At 38.6% G+C, this 20,384-nt stretch overlaps 1 protein-coding gene across 5 annotated transcripts in view; it reads right to left on the bottom strand.

The window, feature by feature from the left end:
- Positions 1-3,397: 3,397 nt before the first annotated feature.
- Positions 3,398-20,384, bottom strand: part of CEP97 (centrosomal protein 97) — a 41,116-nt gene continuing 24,129 nt past the window's right edge. For 3 of the 5 annotated variants that reach the window (XM_022592972.2, XM_022593035.3, XM_089910498.1), the window contains 5 exons: positions 18,117-18,281; positions 14,439-14,572; positions 13,228-14,002; positions 9,426-9,501; positions 3,398-8,182 (listed from right to left, as the gene is read on the bottom strand). In XM_022592972.2, the coding sequence (XP_022448680.1) occupies positions 7,478-8,182; positions 9,426-9,501; positions 13,228-14,002; positions 14,439-14,572; positions 18,117-18,281 (1,855 nt within the window). In that variant the 3' untranslated portion in view covers positions 3,398-7,477. The remainder of the gene's footprint in view (positions 8,183-9,425; positions 9,502-13,227; positions 14,003-14,438; positions 14,573-18,116; positions 18,282-20,384) is intronic. The other 2 variants (XM_022593109.2, XM_022593187.3) reach the window with 1 other exon arrangement.

Below are 20,384 nucleotides of genomic sequence, written 5' to 3'. Positions count from 1 at the left end.
TCTGCCTGCCAATGCAAGGGACTCGGGCTTGAGCTCTGGTCCTGGAAGATCCCACATGCAACAGAGCAACTAAGCCCATGTGCCACAACTACTGAGCCTGCGCTCTAGAGCCCGTGAGCCAAAACTACTGAGCCCACGTGCTGCAACTACTGAAGGCTGCATGCCTAGAGTCTGTGCTCCACAAGAGAAGCCACCGTGATGAGAAGCCCACGCACTGCAACGAAGATTAGCCCACACTCACCGCAACTGAAGAAAGCCCACGTGCAGCAAGGAAGACCCAATGCAGCCAAAAATTAAATAAATTAATAAATTTATTTTTTAAAAAAGGAACATACCTCAACATAATAAATGTTACGTATGACAAGCCCACATCCAACATCATACTCAGTAGTGAAAAGCTCAAAGCTTTTCCTCTAACATCAGGAATAAGGGTGCCGACTCTCACCACTCCTATTCAACATAATACTGAAGTCCTAGCCAATGCAATCATGCAAGAAAAAGGAAATAAAAAGTATCCAAATCAGGAAAAAGTAAAACAGTCTGTTTGCAGATGACATTATCCTATACAAAAAAAAACCCCTAAAGATGCTACCAAAAAGCCATTAGAACTAATCAATGAATACAAGTGAAAAGTTGCAGGATACAAAATCAACATACAAAAATCAGCTGCATTTCTATACACTAATAACATACTCTCTGAAAAAGAAAAAAACAATCCCATCACAATAGCATCAAAAACAATACAGTGGGGCTCCCCTGGTGGCGCAGTGGTTGGGAGTCTGCCTGCCGATGCAGGGGACACAGGTTCGTGCCCCGGTCCGGGAGGATCCTGCATGCCATGGAGCAGCTGGGCCCGTGAGCCATGGCCGGAGCCTGTGCTCTGCAACGGGAGAGGCCACAACAGTGAGAGGCCTGCGTACCGCAAAAAAAAAAAAAAAAAAAAATACGATGGTGTTGTTAGTTTTTGCTGTAAAGCAAAGTGAATCAACTACACACATACATACACTTTGGAATAAATTTAACCAAGGAGGTGAACTTCTTTACACTGGAAATTGTAAGTACTTCCCTGGTGGCACAGTGGTTAAGAATCTGCCTGCCAATGCAGGGGACACAGGTTCAAGCCCTGGTCTGGGAAGATCCCACATGCCGTGGAGCAACTAAGCCTGTGTGCCACAACTACTGAGCCTGCACTCTAGAGCCTGTGAGCCACAACTACTAAGCCCACATGCCACAACTACTGAAGCCTATGTGCCTAGAGCCTGTGCTCCACAACAAGAGAAGCCACCATAATGAGAAGCCTATGCACCGCAACGAAGAGTAGCTTCCACTCGCCGCAACTAGAGAAAGCCCATGCGCAGCAACAAAGACCCAATGCAGCCAGAAATTTAAAAAATTTAAAAAAAAAGAAACTGTAAGACATTGATGAAAGAACTTGAGGAAGACACAAATAAATGGAAAGATATCCTGTGTTCATAGATTAGAAGGTTAATATTGTTAAACATCTAAATTACCCAGAGCCATCTATAGATTGCAATCCCTAACGAGATTCCAATGGCATCATTTTACAGAAGTAGAAAAAACAATCCTAAAAGTCATATGGAACGACAAAAGAACCCAAAAAGCCAAAACTGAGAAAAAAGAACAAAGTAGGAAGCATCACACTTCCTGATTACAAAGCGATAGTAATCAAAACAGTATGGCACTGGCATAAAAACAGACACATAGACCAATGGAACAGAATTGAGAGCCCAGAAATAAACCTTTGCATATACAGTCAACTGATATTTGACAAGAGCCAAGAATACTCAATAGGGAAAGGATAGTTTCTTCAATAAATGATGTTGGGAAAACTGGATATCCATATGCCAAAGAATGAAACCAGACCCCTATCTTATGCCACTCACAAAAATTAACTCAAAATGAGATTTAAACATAAGACATGATACCATAAAACTCTTTTGACAATTGCTAAGAGAATAGATCTTAGAAGTTCTCAACACATACACACACACACAAAATTGTAACTGTGAGGTAATGGATATGTTAGCTAACCTTATTGTGATAAACATTGTACACCTTAAACTTACACAATGTTGTATGTCAAGTATTTCTCAATAAAACTAGAAGAAAAACTTTAATAAAGTTGGGAAAAAACTCAAAAACAAATCATAGCAAATACATACAATGGAATACGACTCAACAATAAAAAAGAATAAACTATCAGGTGAATCGCTAAATAATTATGCTGAGTAAAAGAAACCAAAGCAGAAGGAAGGGTTATGAAATGATTTATCTTTCAGGGGTGATAAATATGTTCATTTTCTTGACTGTTGTGATGGTGTTATGGGCATGTGTCAAATATATCAGTGTCCACTTTAAATATATGCAGTTCATTTTATGTCAATTATATTTCAATAAAGAATTTTTTTAATTTTAAGGTATATATATCATCTTTTATTTCCTGCTCTAATCAATTTTTAACTAAACAACTGCATTATTGTGCTTAGGATGCATAATAAAATTCCACTGATTGAGTGACTTAAACAACATAAATTTGTTTTCTCATATTTCTGGAGGCTGGAGTCCAAGATCAAGGTACCAGCACGTTTGGTGTCTGATGAGACCTCTCTTCCTGGCTTGCAGATGGCTGTCTTCTTGCTGTGTCCTCCAATGCCCTTTCTTCTGGGCATGATGCCCAGACAATTTCTTGTGCCTCTTCCTCTTCTTACAGGGATACCAGTCCTATTGGATTACGGCCCCATCCTTATGACCTCATTTAACCTTAATTACCTCTTTAAAGTCCTTACCTCCAAATGCAATCACTTTGGGGGTTAGGGCTTCAACATAGGAATTTGGGGCGGGGGGATACAATTCAGTCCATAACACCAACCAACTACAGTCCTAACTGTGTCAAATGAGAAAGCTTCTGCTATATTTACTCCCTCCCTCCCTAACACTTTCAGCACCCACTGTTTCAACAGCAACTGGCAGTGTCACCTATGCTCTTTGAGGGATATCTGCTCTTCTCCACCCAGAGAATTCCAGTAAGCATCCTGGAAATAATGAAATTTATACCAAACTAAATTAGCATTCCTTTCATACGGCTAGGATTGTTTTATGGTAAATTCACTTATATAACAATACTCTGGACCTTCCTTAGAATTTGTATCTAGCTGTCCAGTGGTTATGACTCCACGCTTCCAATGCAAGGGGCACGGGTTCAATCCCTGGTCAGGGAACTAAGATCCCACATGCCACGCAGTACAGCCAAAAAAAAAAAAAAAAAAAAAAATTTCTATCTGCAATATGTTCTGAATTTTATTTAATTACCCAATAATTACAAGCACAATGAATAACAACCATTACTACTAATCACTACAATAAACAGAAGAGTCACTCAAACAAATGTACAAACTTTTTATTTAGAATTAGAGACTCAAACACAAATTAAATAAGTATAATATAAATTAAGCCTTCATAAAACAATCCACAACCACTTTAAATCATCTACTATTTCTACAATAAAATTAAAGAGAAATCTAAAAATAGTGAAAAATCAAATTATTTTTAAACTCATACTGTCAACATTAAAATTATTACAGAACATTCAAAGAAATTTAATTAGAAAATGAACAAAGCCACTATAGAGTGATTCCTGCTACCCACTAAAATGAACTAAGGAATTAAATTATAGTATGATTTTTACTCATACACAAATTAAAAGCACTTCATTTTTAAAAGACAGTTAATTATCTGTTTCTCTCCAAGGCTGTGAGGACTACTCTGTTTACTTGACTTTTACATTTAATATGGCACAATAGGTTTGATCAATGAAAACAGTATCACTAAAAATGTTTAGAATGTTCCTTACAGAACTTTTCTGCTTTATTTCATAAATGAGGGGGTCATATATTTAAAAGTTAAAATATTATAATACTATAACAAATATTCCTCAATAAGGTATGTGGCAAAATAAAAATATATATTAAACAATTACTTTTCATTTACAAGTGGGAAATTGATCAGACTTATTTTATATTTTCCCTTTTTATGTCTTAACTGTCCAGAAGAAAAAATTTTTTTATATTTTATGTTATTGTTATAAATCCAACTCTAAGAATTGATGCCCAAAAAACGACCAAGGGAGATAGTATGATATCTTCAGTCCATGTTGTTTCTGAAAATACTTATTAAAAGTGGAACTAGACCTGTCTTAAGTAGATAACAGAAAAATACACTATTATGGTGTTTGTATATTTAAAATAATCTAAAACAAAATAAAAGAAAAATCCACACTCAAGAATGACACCCACATTATTCAAGAATAAAGTATTCTGCATATATACTAACAACTGTGTGGCTAAATATTTTCCTAAAAACATGCATATTATAAGGCCTTTTGTAATTGAATTTATAAAAACCAAACTGTATTGTTTACATATCAACTGTCATGATTGAAGCTTTCTGCACACCAGGAGAGTTAAAACTTTAAATCTGTTATTCTGTAAAACTGAAGATGAAATATAATCAAACTAGCTTTTCACTAGAAAATTTTATATATCTCAGCAATCTGTTATACTTCTTGTCATCAAAAAATAGACTCCAAGATGCAGTTATTCTTTCAAAATGTTAGTTTCTACTGCGTTACTCTTTAAGAACCATTTTAATCAAATCACATTTCTTGGAGAAAATTCACTTAGGGTTCTGAATGAATCAGTTGTTTTCTACAAGCAACTCTGCCTTGAGTGGTAGAGTTCTAGCTCTCTTAGAAGTATTTTTTCTCTTTCAAAGAGAATGAAAAATATGTACAGACTTTCTTACTGACTTACTAAATGTAAAGAATAATAGAAAGTATATAATAAAATTTTGGAATACAATAACGTTTAAGTTTCCACAGTTTTTTTTCTATAAACTAGCTATAACCTCAGAAAAGTCATCTAAGTTCTCTGTGCTTTAGTTTCATCTTTAAAACAAAGAGATTAGAATAGACAATCCCTAAGGTTCCTTACAATTCTCACATGGTATGATTCTGTGCTTCTGAAGGAATATTTAATTGATATATTGAATGTCCGTAAATCAAGAGAACTGAACTAAAATAGCACAGCTGAACTAAACCTCTCCTATTAGAAAAACACAAAGACTGTGTTAAAGCTCAACTTCTCAAACCTTACTAGGCCCATTCCCTCTTCAGCCAGACCAATGAATAGCCCAGAGTTAAGACCAAATATCTTAGTTAAATAAATTATTTTAATTACAGTGTGCCAGCCAGGTCTAGGCTGGGGGTATAGTTTACATTATTTTCATCCTATTTACATTCAAGATAATCTGTACAGTTAAGGTTGGGGGGCTACTTAATATTCTTGCACTTCAAAACCAGTGAAGTTAAATACAGCAGAGTATTAGTCATTATCATATTCTGTCAATTTCAAAATAAAAGTATGCTGAATACCATTTATGGGCTAGAAAAACAACACAAAGGTAAAAAAGAAAATCTTGCTGGCAAATGCTGATGTTCAAATGAATTCAGTTGTGTTTTGCCATTTCTCAAAAAAAGAGAAGAGGGAGGAGATGTCAGGAGAAACCTACTTAGGTAATACTGAACCACAACATTTCAGAAGCTTTTATGAGAAATTAATGTACCATGAAGCAGCACTTTGGTACTAGTGCAGTGCAAGTTGGTTCTCCTTTGTCTAACTATGGGCAGCAAATGAGGCACTTAACTGTAAAATAGAAAAATAGGGTAGATTTAAGAAGAAAATTCAAAATCATTCATAAAAGGTAATTAGCATTATTCAAAAAGTTAAAAATTCTACTTTTATTTAACATGCATTCGTTATACATGCTTTGCTAGGGAAAATCCTTTGAATGTAAGACTGCTATTTTGTTTATGAGACAGAAAATATTTCCTTTGCAAGAGATTCTGGATTTCTGAGAATGAAATCCAAGTCTTCTCAACCTGAGTGCTACATATTTATAAACCGAGAAAAATGCATCTTACCCATACTGGAGAAATGTTTCTAACCATCAACAAAGTATAACATGTGATCCCTGACTTTATTCTTGGAAGGACCAGCTTTTATTTTATATAACTTCAAAGAAGGGGACCTAGTGACTGTAACTGAATAATGAATACATATTTAGCACCTAAATTTAGAGAACAGTTAAGTATTGCCATAGTTTTAAATCACTGTACATCCATAGATTGGGGGGAAGTCAGATATGTGTTGTTCAATGATATCAGAACATTCTCAAAGATTAAAACATCAAGCTTCCAAAAATTATCCTTGATTTGCGAATGCATCTATCTATAACATTCAAACACAATATTATCATTTCTTCCTGGAGTTACATATATTCTTTTAATAAGTAAAGAAATAAATGAGGTTTATTTTTTCTTTACCACCATTAAACTGTCTTCTGAATGTGGCACTTTTTCAGAGATTTAGATAGAAAATAGTCCTTAAAAAAAAGTCTTTCATATTCTACCATTGGTATTATTTTAAATGTTCTTTTCTATGAGGCAGAGATCAAGAGCGAAGTAAATGATCATGGGCCTCTGCTGAAAAACATAAGCAAATATAAAGCAGGAACAAAGAAAACGAACATTAATTTCTGGGAATATATTGGCACATAAGTGCTTATCTATGGGGAAAAAAAATCACTAAATGAAAAGATAATAAATGTTTGCTGTGACATTATTCCAAGTGAATGGAGCCTATACCTAAGAGAAATAGTCTTGTGTTGCCTCTTTAAATAAGCTTGACTTTAATTCTGGATGGAACACTTTGCTTCATATGTTAAAACTAATACATGGCATTAACTAAAGTTTTCCATGAGACAATCTAATCATTCCCACTGAAAAATCATATAATCTTACCTCTTCTCCCTATTCTCTTACAAGAAGGCTTCCCTTGACTCATAAGGGAGGAAAAAGGCTTAAAAACACATGTTCTTACTCCAAGGAGGATGGCAAATTTCAGTAGTTCACAATCCTTACATTTGTCATTTATGTTCACTGTAACCAACTGCATTCCTCACTACATAATTAATTTCCTCACATACAGAAGAATTAAAATTCTCTTATTTATATCTTTAAGGTAAAATTTTCTATCTTCTTTAAGGTATTCTAGTTTATTTATTTATTTATTTTTTAACATCTTTATTGGGTCTAGCTTATTTTTGAAAGGAAATGAATACATAAAAACACAGGAACACTGTTGACTCAATTTAGTTGTTAATAAAGTGCATGTGGCTTTCAATATGAATATTGTTTGATACATTACAGCTTAAGTAAAAAGCTAACTAAGTCAAAATGAAGATTCAGCTTAGTACCTAAGATGTGGAAAATGTGAGACAAGAATATAAATTCCATATAAATAGTAACAAAATTGGGAGAAATATTCTTCTTTCCCAAAAAAAGCCAACTGAAAATATTCTTAAATTAAGTGGACTTCTGCTTCCCAAACAACCAGACATGCTACACAATAATACCAACGTGCAATACCTGAAATGTAGAATTACATTCTGACTGCTGCCCTTGAACTTCTGCATTTAATTCACAATTCTCTGGTGTCTGATTGATTTCATCTTGCAAAGTAGGAGATATGCCATGAGTGTCATCTACAGAAGCACTGTCAGACAAGACATCTAACTTTTCAGGGGAACGAGCTATGTGAAGCTTACTATCTCCCGTCCCTTCATCAAAATGTGTCCTCTCATCAGCATCATCTAGCTGTTGAACTGAAGTTAGGTACTGTTCAAGCAGACTATTATCCTGCTCATTGTTTGAGCTTTCCTTACTCCATTCACCATGCTCTTCACTAACATCCCCTATATCTGACTCTTTGCCATATTTGACTGTGTCAATGGAATTCCCCATTATGGAACTTTCACTACCTTCTGTGGAACTTTTTTCAAAATCCAAAGAATCCTGTAAACAGTGAACTTGTTCTGTTAAGGAGGAATGAAAACCAGAGTCTGGGAATTCTGGTAAGGATTTCTCTTGAGGAGCTTCATCAGGAGCAATGAACCAATCAGAGTTTTGATCAGAAGAGGGCTCCTGACTTTGGGTGAATAATGGAGGGTTAGATGGCACCAGAGTACTTGATATGGGAGGAACATCAGGACGGCAGGAACTTAGATGCTGGTCCACCGTCTGCTGCCAAGCTTGTAGAGACCTTACCTATAAACCAAAGGATATAGTTTTACTACAAAATATAAATCATGCCTGTTTTACAACTGTCCTTTGAGCTTTCTTCCCCAACACTCATCAAGTTGGTTAATGGCAGATGGCATAACTGGAGTTAGAAACGACCTGACTCCCCTTATCCTTTCCATAGCACCCCCAGCCTAGACCTGGCTGGTACAAGTGGTTCACGTCCTTGGTAATAAAAGGTCCTTACCAGCAGAGCAGGGATGGGCCAAAGCAATTCTCTTCCTACTACTGGAAAAATAATCAGAAGCACAATAGCACATGTATAGCTGACTAAGGGGTAAATAAGGTACTCGATAAGATACACTGAAGTCTATCTAATAAGACAGACTAGAGCCTATTAATATGGGTAGATTCGCTAAAATAAAAGTCTCATTTTAGATACCCATTTGGGATAAGAGTTTTTAAAAACTAACAATATAGTATATACAACTCTAAAATACCTAAAAATACCCCGAGTTCTTGATAATATGCTTTTATACTTTTAAAGTATAATTAAAATCTCAGAATTTTACTGTAAAATCTGCAACAAGAAAGCAATATATAGAATTTTTTAGTTTCCCTTTGACCATCCTCCAAGGTAATCACTGATAGCAGGTTAATATGTAGCCTTCCAGACCTTTTACTATGTATTTTCAAATATAATATAGGTAAAATCCTATTATAACAAATTTGTTTATAAAAATACTTCCAAGGGATTATCATCAAGAAGTATTTGTTGGGATACAATAATAGTAAAACCAATGTTTTAGGGAACTGTCCCTAAAGTGTGCTACTCCAGGATTCAAACTCTTTCCCTGGAAGTCATGTGTACCTTTTAGGACATGCATATTATAGCCATCACACACTATTTCAATCACTTTTCATTCAAATAGTCTCAAAAGATAAAACAAGATAGTTACATGAAACTTCAAATAGGGCTTTTAATTTCTACTGGAAAATTATAAGAATATCCCTCAATTTAGTACTTTCCTTCAGTGTTATAGTTCTTTATCTCTCTGGTCAAAATTATGAAAATATTTTTCTTCAGACTAAATAAAATGTAACAAAATTCACTGTCCTAGTTCATAGTTAGTGGCAAGGAACACAAACCACATCCTTAACCTCGAGAAAGGGTGCTTACTTTTTACCTGTAACTACTCTATGATTATCTCAGGAAATCTAGAATTTTTCTTTGTTCACACAGTAGGTAATTCAGCAAGAGGGAGCTTACCTGGTTCCAAAGGAATCTGACAGCCTCTTCTTGTACAAATTTTTTAATACGTTCTTCATCTCTTTCTTTTCGTAATCTACAATAATTCAAAATCCATTATTGATACAAGAAAGGGTGCTTTGAATTGTACTTCTTGTTATGACGAATAAACATATACGTTGTAAAGAGATTAATATTCTAATAACAGTCCTTTCCACTTTTAGAATATCTAAGTGAAACTTTAGTTTTAAGCTATGACTCAGCATAGGAGCCAAATAAGATGTGACTGAAATCCAGATTATACTGGTTCTACAAAGGACTGCCAGTAATGAAAAATAAAATATTAAATGGCTCTTTATCTGGCCTCAATTTCCCAGCCAAACACACCAAAGGGGCAGGAGCTGCAGAAAGGATCAGGACCACAGCTTGAAACACCCTCTTCTAAGAGACCAGTAGGACTAATCACATCAAATTTCACATCCCTGTTTGCCTCCTGACATACTCTTTGCTGTCAACAGACCTTCCCCTCATTCATTAAAGTTTTCACTCTGCGCTCACTGCTCCCCTCTCTGTACTTAAACTAATCAGAAACCTAAGGTTCTCTTAGCTGTCCATTATCTCTTAAACTGTCACCCCATTCTGTTCTGAACCTCTGATCTACTTTCTCTAGCCCCCCTAAAGCCCTCCTACTGTGCCATGTGTGATTCCTGAATTATAATCAGCAAACTCCCATATACACTCAACCTCTGTAGCTCTCTCAAGTGGCAGCTACTTTTTTCACTCATACATCAGGGTCAGAACGTTGCTTCTCACTGCTGTTTACAAATGAGTCTTAACCTTCCTCCTTCAAGAACTCCAGCCATCCTGCTAAATTTCCCAAAACTCTTTTTCAAGTACTGACATCCCATTATCGACCCCCATTCACTGAAGGCTCAGCACTAGTCTTCTTCTCTGCCCTGTTCCCCTTGTCATTTCTGGAGCTCTTGACATTCACATAGATGCTCTATCTAACAATAATCCACCCCCATCACTCATCCTCAGTCCCACTCTAGACCCAAGTATTTTTTTTTAACATCTTTATTGGAGCATAATTGCTTTACAATGTTGTATTAGCTTCTGCTGTATAACAAAGTGAATCAGCTATACATATACATATATCCCCATATCTCCTCCCTCTTGTGCCTCCCTCCCTCCCACCCTCCCTAACCCACCCCTCTAGGTGGACACAAAGCACCGAGCTGATCTCCCTGTGCTATGCAGCTGCTTCCCACTAGCTATCTATTCTACATTTGGCAGTGTATTAGACCCAAGCATTTTGACTACACCATTTTCAAAAATGATTTCAAGCACCAACACAAACCACTACGTCCAATCCTCCCAGTTCACTTGTTCTTGCCATAATCTGCAACAACCTGGACGACCAATCTTCATCTATGACCACCAAACAAATGACCCCTTTCTCCTGTCTTTCCTTCTACCTCCTTTAAATTCTGAGATCCATCATTATAACCATTCCCCTCCCAAATGTCGTCAGCTCCCTTGCCCTTCCCTCTCTCCCCTGCCATGTTCACCTGGAAAAGAACCCACTCCTGGCTGAACCATGTCCAAAATCAGAATGGAACAGCTGAGAGTTGTTGATGAAAATCATACAGTCTGACCTATCGTTTTGCACTCTAAGTTTTTCCTCACCCTGCCCAGTTATCCTCCTCCATTCCACTTATAAGTTTACTTTTAAGATGAATACCCCACACCTCATACCTCTCTTAAACCTCCCACATCCTCACCCCTCTCCTCACTTCCAAGTGCTGACCACATCTTGTATATTATTGGAAAAGGAGAAACAACCATCAGGCAGGACTTCCCTATCCCACCATCAAACCTACCACCTTACCTGCTCCTGTTCCTACTTCAGGCTACTCTCTCTACTTGTGCACTGGACCTCTTCTTCTTTCACTTTCTCAAGAACTTCCATCCTGCACTTCTTCTTTCTTTGCTCTGCACCATCAGTTCTTCCTTCCTTATAGAATCATTTCCATCAACACATAAACCTGCTCTATATCTCCCATCTTTAAAAAAGAATCTTCCTAAGTCCAGATTCTCCTCTGGCAACTACCTACTCTCTTCTCTTCCTCACATCAACACTTTCCAAAAGTTGGCTACCCTCACTCTTCACCTCTCATTCACTACTCAATCCTTTCCAAACCGCCTTCATCCCACTACCCACTGAAGCTGCTCTGAAGAAGCTCATTGGGCAGGAAGAGGTTAACTCAACAGGACTGGGGTGTTTGAACCCTGCACATTCTAAAGACAGGACTAGCCTTGACCAGCTCCTGAGAGATAACCTTCAAGCCCTTGGAATATCCTGCTTGATAAGAGTATCTTTGTACATCTGGGACCTTGGTTTATGCTAACAGTGTATTTTCTGGTGAATACCTGTTTTGTTCACCTGAGACCCTGGGCCACAATGCATCAGTTTGACCTTGGGTGGGGGCTGAGGTCTGAGTAGTTAAGGTCAGTCACAGGGGCACTCAACGCCTAGGTGACTGACCCCCAATAAAAACCCTGGATGCCAAGGCTCGAGTGAGCCTCCCTTGAGGTTCACATACTTCAGATGTGTTGTCACACATCGTTGCCAGGAGAATCGAGCCCCATGTGTACAACTGCACTGGAAGAAGACAACTAGAAGCTTGTACTTGGTCTCTCCTGAACTCTGCCCAGTGTGTCTTTTTCCTTTGCTGATTGTAATCTATATCCTTTCACTCTGATAAACCATAATCCTGAACATAAAGAATAGCTTTCTTGGGCTTCCCTGGTGGCGCAGTGGTTGGGAGTCCGCCTGCCGATGCAGGGGTCACAGGTTCGTGCCCCGGTCCGGGAAGATCCCACATGCCGCGAAGCGGCTGGGCCCGTGGGCTATGGCTGCTGAGCCTGCGCGTCCGGAGCCTGTGCTCCGCGATGGGAGAGGCCACAACAGTGAGAGGCCCGCGTACCGCAAAAAAAAAAAAAAAAAAAGAATAGCTTTCTTGAGTCCTGTGAGTCCTTTTTGCAAATCATCAAACCTGAGGATAGTCTTGGGGACCCTCAACACAGTCACCAATAACCTCCAGCTGCTAAATCTAACACACAGTTCTCTGTCCTCTTACAGCACCTCTCTTCTCTCCTGAAACACTTCCCTGCTGGAGCTGGGACACACACTCTCCCACTCTCCTACCACTCTAGCTGTCCCTCCTCAGTCTCTTTTATTGCTTCCTCCTCTCCCACCTGATAATATTAATAAATACTGCTGGTTACAATACTAATACTCAGAATAAATCTATGAAATCCTAATTTTCCTGAGTTGACAGTCATGAAAACATGTGAGCCATGGAATGAACGAATAAGTGCCACCATAGCCCCCCAATTTTAGCCCCTTTTAAGTCCCTGCTATTTTCTTTAATTCTTACGTCACCTACTGCGTTCTACGTAGACTTTCTCATCTTCTCATTTTTATACTTAAAATTCAGTTTTTCTATATCTTCTGTACCTTCTGTGTTTAGGTATATAGATGTCCATAAGGCATGCATTCATTCAAAATTTACTGCTATGCTGCATCTATGCTCCAATTGCTGTACCACAGATGAAGATGCATATGGCAGTCCCTGCACTCAAGATGCTTTCAGTATATTGTAGGAGACAAACCAAGAGTGGCAACACGGTATGGAAAGTGTCCTGGCCACAAAAGCAGTGATTCAGTGTTCTGAATCAATGCTAAGAATCTGACACCCCCAAACCAACCAAACAGCATCCAAACTGTAAAAGTCCTAAAAAGGGGCTTTTCACCCACCTCCTTATTTCATCAGTTAGGCAGACAATGTGCTCCTGCATCCGGCGCAGCCGGATTTCATAGCGTACATCTTTAGCTTGTGGGTTGTAGTTTCTGGCATAAAAGCCCCGCCAATAGGCCTGAAGCTTGGTGGCTGCTTCATTCAATTTCTGAAGGGCAGCTTTATTTTGTCCCAAAGTAAGAGATCTGTGGGTTAAAACCCTGCAAGGAAGTTTCTCTGAAGCTGTTTGAGACATGGTTTCTTCACTGTCTGGCTGCGTATGGAAGACATTGTGTCCAACTGACTCGGGAAAAGATGTAAGACTGTGGGTGTCATCCTTTATGATGGCATTGGTTACTGTTGGCTCGCGACAAGGTAATAGCCCATCTTCCTCATTTACCTCTGTACTGATAGCACTTTTTGTCATCTCAACAGAATTCTCGTTTGCAGCCCAAAAAGCCTTTTCCCCTTCCTTATCAAAGCCGTTGTTTTCCAGACATTTCACAGATTCATCGGCAGCACCATCATTTTCTAGGCCCAAGTTAATGTCTTGCAGCCTCAGCTCAACTGTAGGTGATACTGGAGAGAGTCCTGATGCAACTGGCATAAAAGTAGACTCTGAAGAGAGAAGACTACAGTTTAACTTGTCTTCATCTGTCTGGATGTCTTCCAGGTGCAGGTCATTTCGAGAATATCTTGTAGTGTGTACAGAGGCTGGAAAGTTATTCTTAACAGCATATAAATGGTCATCATTACTGCTTATCCCAACCCAAGAATTGACCTGGATGACGGGTTCTAAAAGAATCAACAGAACATCATTTAAAACATCAAATGTTTAAAGAAGTATTTTTTCAGTTGGATCCTTTTAATGAACTCTAATCCCTGAAATATAGTAAAGTGCAAAGAAATGATTTCAGTAGTTTCCTCCAATATGCCTAAAACACCAAACCAAATATTTTTAAGAAAATGAATTCTTGCAATGGTCATAAGAATAATCAAAGTACCAGGTCACTTCAAAAGGTAGCAGTTCTCTGAACGTTTTCAAAAATTAGACATATAGTAGTTATATATGTCTATCTGTGTATATACATATATATAAAATATAAGATCCAAATTGTTCACTTAAGCTAACAAGTATAAAATTATGAAAACATGTACTTTTTTTGTTTTATGATACCAAACAGATCAAACAACTTGGAGAAAAAGGATCAGAGATCAGTTAACTTCTTACCACTTTCCTGGACTACCTGGCAATCTTGAATGGGGCTGGAATGCTCCGGTATAAGGGATGCCCTTGTTTCAACGGGAGCAAGAGAAGATGACTCTTCATTTTGGCTCTGGTTCATCAACTGCCTCTGGTGAAACCTAAAAATCAGTAACATCTGATGTGATTTAACGCAAACCAAAAAAAGAAAGCTTTTTCTGCTCCCTTTGAAGGGTAACACTGTCAAAAAGGTAGAAGTTTACAAGCTTTCAAAGTATATACCTTTGAAAGGCAAGAATATAAAATGGGAAAAAGACAGTCTCTTCAGCAAGTGGTGCTGGGAAAGTTGGACAGCTGCATGTAAATCAATGAAGTTAGAACACACCCTCACAGGGGAGGGTGGTGGTCCAGTGGTGGTCCAGTGGTCCCTCCATGCTCTCACTGCCGAACACCCAGGTTCGATCCCTGGTCGGGAAACTAAAATCCCACAAGCTGCTCAGTGCAGCCAAAAAACAAAAAAAGAACACACCCTCACACCACGCACAAAAATAAACTCAAAATGGCTTAAAGACTTAAACATAAGACAAGACACCATAAAACTCCTAGAAGAAAGCATAGGCAAAACATTCTCTGACATAAATCATACCAATATTTTCTTAGGTCAGTCTCCCAAGGCAATAGAAATAAAAACAAAAATTAAAAAATGGGGGGCATCCCTGGTGGCACAGTGGTTAAGAATCTGCCTGCCAATGCAAGGGACATGGGTTCGAGCCCTGGCCCAGGAAGATCCCACATGCTGCAGAGCAACTAAGCCCATGCACCACAACTACTGAGCCTGAGCTCTAGAGCCCGCAAGCCACAACTACTGAGCCCACGTGCCACAACTACTGAAGACTGCGCACCTAGAGCTCGTGCTCCGCAACAAGAGAAATCACAACAATGTGAAGCCCGTGTACGGCAACGAAGAGTAGCCCCTGCTCACCACAACTAGAGAAAGCCTGCTCACAGCAACGAAGACCCAACACAGCCAAAAATTTGAAAATTAATTAATTATTTTTAAAAGCCATTAAAAAAAAAGAGGGACCTAATCAAACCTACAAGCTTTTGCACAGCAAAGGAAACCATTAAAAAAAAAAACAAAAAACAGCAACAACAAAAGAAAAGACAACCTACAGAATGGGAGAAAATATTTGCAAACGATGCAGCTGACAAGGGCCTAATCTCCAAAATATACAAACAGTTCATAGAACTCAACAACAAAAAAACCAACCCAATTGAAAAATGGGCAGAAGACCTTAACAGACATTTCTCCAAAGAAGACATACAGGTGGACAGTAGGCACATGAAAAGATGCTCAACATCACTAATTATTGGAGAAATGCAAATCAAACCTACAATGAGGTACCACCTCACGTGGGTCAGAATGGCCATCATCAAAAGTCTACAAATAACAGGGACTTCCCTGGTGGTCCACGGTTAAGAATCCATTGAATCCTATCCAATGCAGGGGATAGGGGTTCAATCCCTGGCTGGGGAACTAAGGTCCCACATGCCACAGGGCAACTAAGCCCATGCGCCACAACTACTGGGCCCTCGCGCTCTACAGCCTGCGTGCCACAACTAGAGAGAAGCCCAAGCACTGCAACTAGAGAAGCCCACACACCACAACGAAGATATCGCGTGCCGCAACTAAGACCCAATGCAGCCAAATAATAAAATTTTAAATAATAATAAAATTAAATTTAAAAATATTTTTAAATTTTTTTAAAAGTCTACAAATACAAATGCTGGAGAGGGTATGGAGAAAAGGGAACCCTCCTACACTGTTGGTGGGAATGTAAATTGGTGCAGCCACTACGGAAAACAGTATGGAAGTTCCTCAGAAAACTGAAAATAGAATTACCATATGATCCAGCAATCCCACTCCTGAGCATATACCCAGACAAAACTATCATTCAAAAAGACACATGTACCCCTTGTTTATAGCAGCACTATTTACAATAGCCAAAACATGGAAACAACCTGAATGTCCATCGACAGATGAATGGATAAAGAAGATGGGGTACATATACACAATGGAATACTACTCACCCATAAAAAAAGAATGAAATAATGACATTTGCAGCAACATGGATGCAACTAGAGATTATCATACTGAAGTATGTCAGAAAGAGAAAGACAAATACATATGATATCGCTTGTAGGCGGAATCTAAAATATGGCACAAAAGAACCTATCTACAAAGCAGAAACAGACTCAAAGACATAGAGAAAAGACTTGTGGTTGCCAAGAGGAAGGAGGGGAGGGAGAGGGATGGACTGGGAGTTCTGGGTTGGTAGATGCAAACTATTACATTTAGAATGGATAAACAACAAGGTCCTACTGTACAGCACAGGGAACTACATCCCATCTCCTGGGATAAACCATAATGGAAAAGAATATAAAAAAAGAATGTCTATATGTGTATAACTGAGTCACTGTGCTGTACAGCAGAGATTGACACAACATTGTAAATCAACTCTACTTCAATAAAATAATTTTTTTAAAAAAAGCAGAATGTATATACCTTTAATAACCCCCAAATTACAAAGTCTCACTTAAAAGCACTGGATAGAAAAGGTTAAGAAACTTATTTTTAAATCACATAGTCAGACACCATCATATGCCTATACACACACAAACCTTCAAAGGCAGGATCTCTGATAAAAGAAGTGACTACTAAATGCTTCTAGCTATACATTTGTTTTTGGCTGCACTGCACGGCTTGTGGGATCTTAGCTCCCCAACCAGGGACTGAACCTGGGCCCTCCCCAGTGAAAGTGTGGAGTCTTAACCACTGGACCACCAGGCAATTCCCAAACTATACTTTTCTTTTCTTTTTTTTTTTTTTTTTTTAATTTTTATTTATGTTTGGCTGAGTTGGGTCTTCGCTGCTGTGTGCGGGCTTTCTCTAGTTGCAGTGAGCGGGGGCTACTCCTCGTAGCGGTGCGCAGGCTTCTCATTGTGGTGGCTTCTCTTGCTGCAGCGCACGGGCTTAGTTGCTCTGTGGCATGTGGGATCTTCTCGGACCAGGGATCGAACCCACACCCCCTGCATTGGCAGGTGGATTCTTAACCACTGCGCCACCAGGGAAGACTCCAAGCTATACTTCTTTTATTTTATTTTATTTTATTTTTTTTTAATTTTTTTTGCGGTACATGGGCTTCTCACTGTTGTGGCCTCTCCTGCTGCAGAGCACAGGCTCCAGACGCGCAGGCTCAGCGGCCATGGCTCACGGGCCTAGCCACTCCGCAGCATGTGGGATCTTCCTGGACTGGGGCACAAACCCGTGTCCCCTGCATTGGCAGGCAGACTCTCAACCACTGTGCCACCAAGGAAGCCCCAAGCTATACTTCTTAATGTTAGTATTTTAAAACCCATATGAAACACCCACATTAAGGGACAAATGCAGTTTTTAAAAATCCCACTTTCCCATGCTGCTTGGCTCTCCCCACTGAAGAAATGATTAGCAATGCAGTTGCTGGGGAGCAAACTGGACTGCACTGCAAGGTTCGGTTCCCCTACAGAACTGCTACAGTGACCAGTGGCCCAAGTGCCCAGAAATGTGGGCCGCAGCACTCACCTCAGTCCTACTAACCCTGCAGGAAAGAGTCAGAGGTATTTTCACTTATGAATTCATCAACCGCTACAGATAAATGGGCTCACCTCTGCTTGCTCAGAATCTTCTCTAGTTTGGCATCCTCTGCAGTCTGAAGACCCAGCGTAGAAGTGAGAGGACAGACTGTAGCCAGATACTGGACAAGCTGGATGTGCTGGCCAGGCCGATATGCTCTCCCCTTGCCCTGACTATACAGCCATTCAGCTTTCAAACTGGAATTGAGGGACATAAAGAAGGGATGGCACTAGGGTAGACAAGATACATTTTTAAGCAATAATGATTCTTCCTTCTGAATTTACCTTTATAGCATCATTGGATATTTTTCATAAATAAAATTCACTCAAGTTAAAAAGAAAATCTATCCTTCTGATTCATTCTCCTTACTATTACAATGTTTTAAACCTTTTTTCTTGCTTAGGAGCACTTCCAAAGATTTTTACTAATATTTTAAATTTATTTAAAATAAATATTTTCCAAATATTTTAAAATTATTTTCAAAGAAGCAATGAATAGTCCCTTCATTCACTATCAAACTGAAGTACCTAAATACATAAATTGTGTTTAAATCCATTAGTTCATGATAGTTTTTTTTTAAAGCTAATTGGTCACAGCTGAAGGATGCTAGTGAACTACCAACTCATTATTTTTAAAAACTGGTAAGTAAAGGAGACAAATTAAATATTATTAATTCTACCTTTCCTATACAAACTATACCAATGACCAAATAGTTACTTCATAGAAGTATTCCAGCTAATAAAAAAATTAATGATAGAATTAAAATTTCACCATTTTGCAACTCTCAATGAATTAATGGATTTAGGCACTGATCATTAATAGCTACTCCTAACACAAGAGACAACCAGACACCATGTGCCTCTCAATAGAACCCACAAAGTAGTCCTTCTCCCAACAAAAATCTGATCAAACCTCCACATTCAATTACCAATTTACAGGAAATACAGAAGGAGAGGAGTATGTCAAAGGACACAGAGACATAGCAATTGGCAAAATAAGCACAGTGGGAAGCTCTATAGGACAAATAATCTGATTTCTTCAACAACCAAAAGAAGAGAAAAGAAAGCAAAGAAAATAAGAAGAGGAGGAACCCATGGAGAGATTTGAAAGCATCATCTTGGACCTCCAGCCAAGTTGAGCCTTCAAACGACTCCTGCTCCATGTGATCTCACCACAAGATCCCAAGTGAAAACTACCCAATCAGCACAGCCAACCCATGGAGCATGCAATGATAATACATTTTTAAAACACTGAAAAAGAGAGCAGGAAAGAAATTTTTTTAATATATCAACCAATTACAATGTATGGCCTTATTTCAATCCTGTTTCCAAAAATCCATTACAAAACTGCATTTATGAGGACTACTGGAAATGTAAGCACTTAACTAATATGTGGTGTTATTATGGAATTATTGTTAAATTTTTTGATAAGTGATAACAGTATTATAGTTATTTCTTTAAGAGTCCTTATCTTTTAGAGATGAAATTATATATAATCTGAGACTTGTTTCAAAATCATACAGGAAAAGGGGGCGTGGGTGAAGGTAGAGATGAACAAAGTTGGCCATGAATTGAAAACTGAAGCTGGGTGACAGATTCAGGGGAGGTCATTACACTACTGTTTACTTTTGTAATATGTTTGAATTTCTTTCTTTTTTTTTTTTTTTGCAGTACGTGGGCCTCTCACTGTTGTGGCCTCTCCCGTTGCGGAGCACAGGCTCCGGACGCTCGGGCCCAGGCCATGGCCCACGGGCCCAGCCACTCCGTGGCACGTGGGATCTTCCCGGACCGGGGCACTCACCCGTGTCCCCTGCATCGGCAGGCAGACTCTCAACCACTGCGCCACCAGGGAAGCCCTGAATTTCTTTTTAATTAACATGCTTTTGCCTCAATTTTATCATTCTTAAATCTGCCCATCAACTTGAAGTTGCATCATTTTGGCGTACTTTGTTTCTCTGTACACCATTTAACTCAGCATTGCAAATAGTTTGAAAATCATTTCCAATCCACAACCCTTTTCTTCAACCTTCACGTTAAGGTATCCACATTATGCAAAAAACTGTACAGTCCAAAACTGTTAAGCCACCCAAGATGTATTATAGACTGAAAAGAAACTGGTTCTTTTGACAGCTGGTTAAATAGTGCAGAAGAGTCTTGGTGCAGTAAAATGAGTTTTGTTTTCTATGATGTGCCAGTGTCACAAGAAAGGTGAAACTGTTTTCTAACAATGAGGTATAAGGTATGCCAAGCTGATTAACTGAAGTCACGTAACAATAAAAATTTTAATACACTTAATAAAAA

The sequence above is a fragment of the Delphinapterus leucas genome, chromosome 4 (assembly GCF_059928025.1).
Source record: "Delphinapterus leucas isolate spDelLeu-1000000601 "Yukka" chromosome 4, BTC_Dleu_Yukka2, whole genome shotgun sequence".
In the NCBI taxonomy this organism is placed as follows: Eukaryota; Metazoa; Chordata; class Mammalia; order Artiodactyla; family Monodontidae; genus Delphinapterus; species Delphinapterus leucas.
This window is presented reverse-complemented; position numbering and strand designations above follow the sequence as displayed.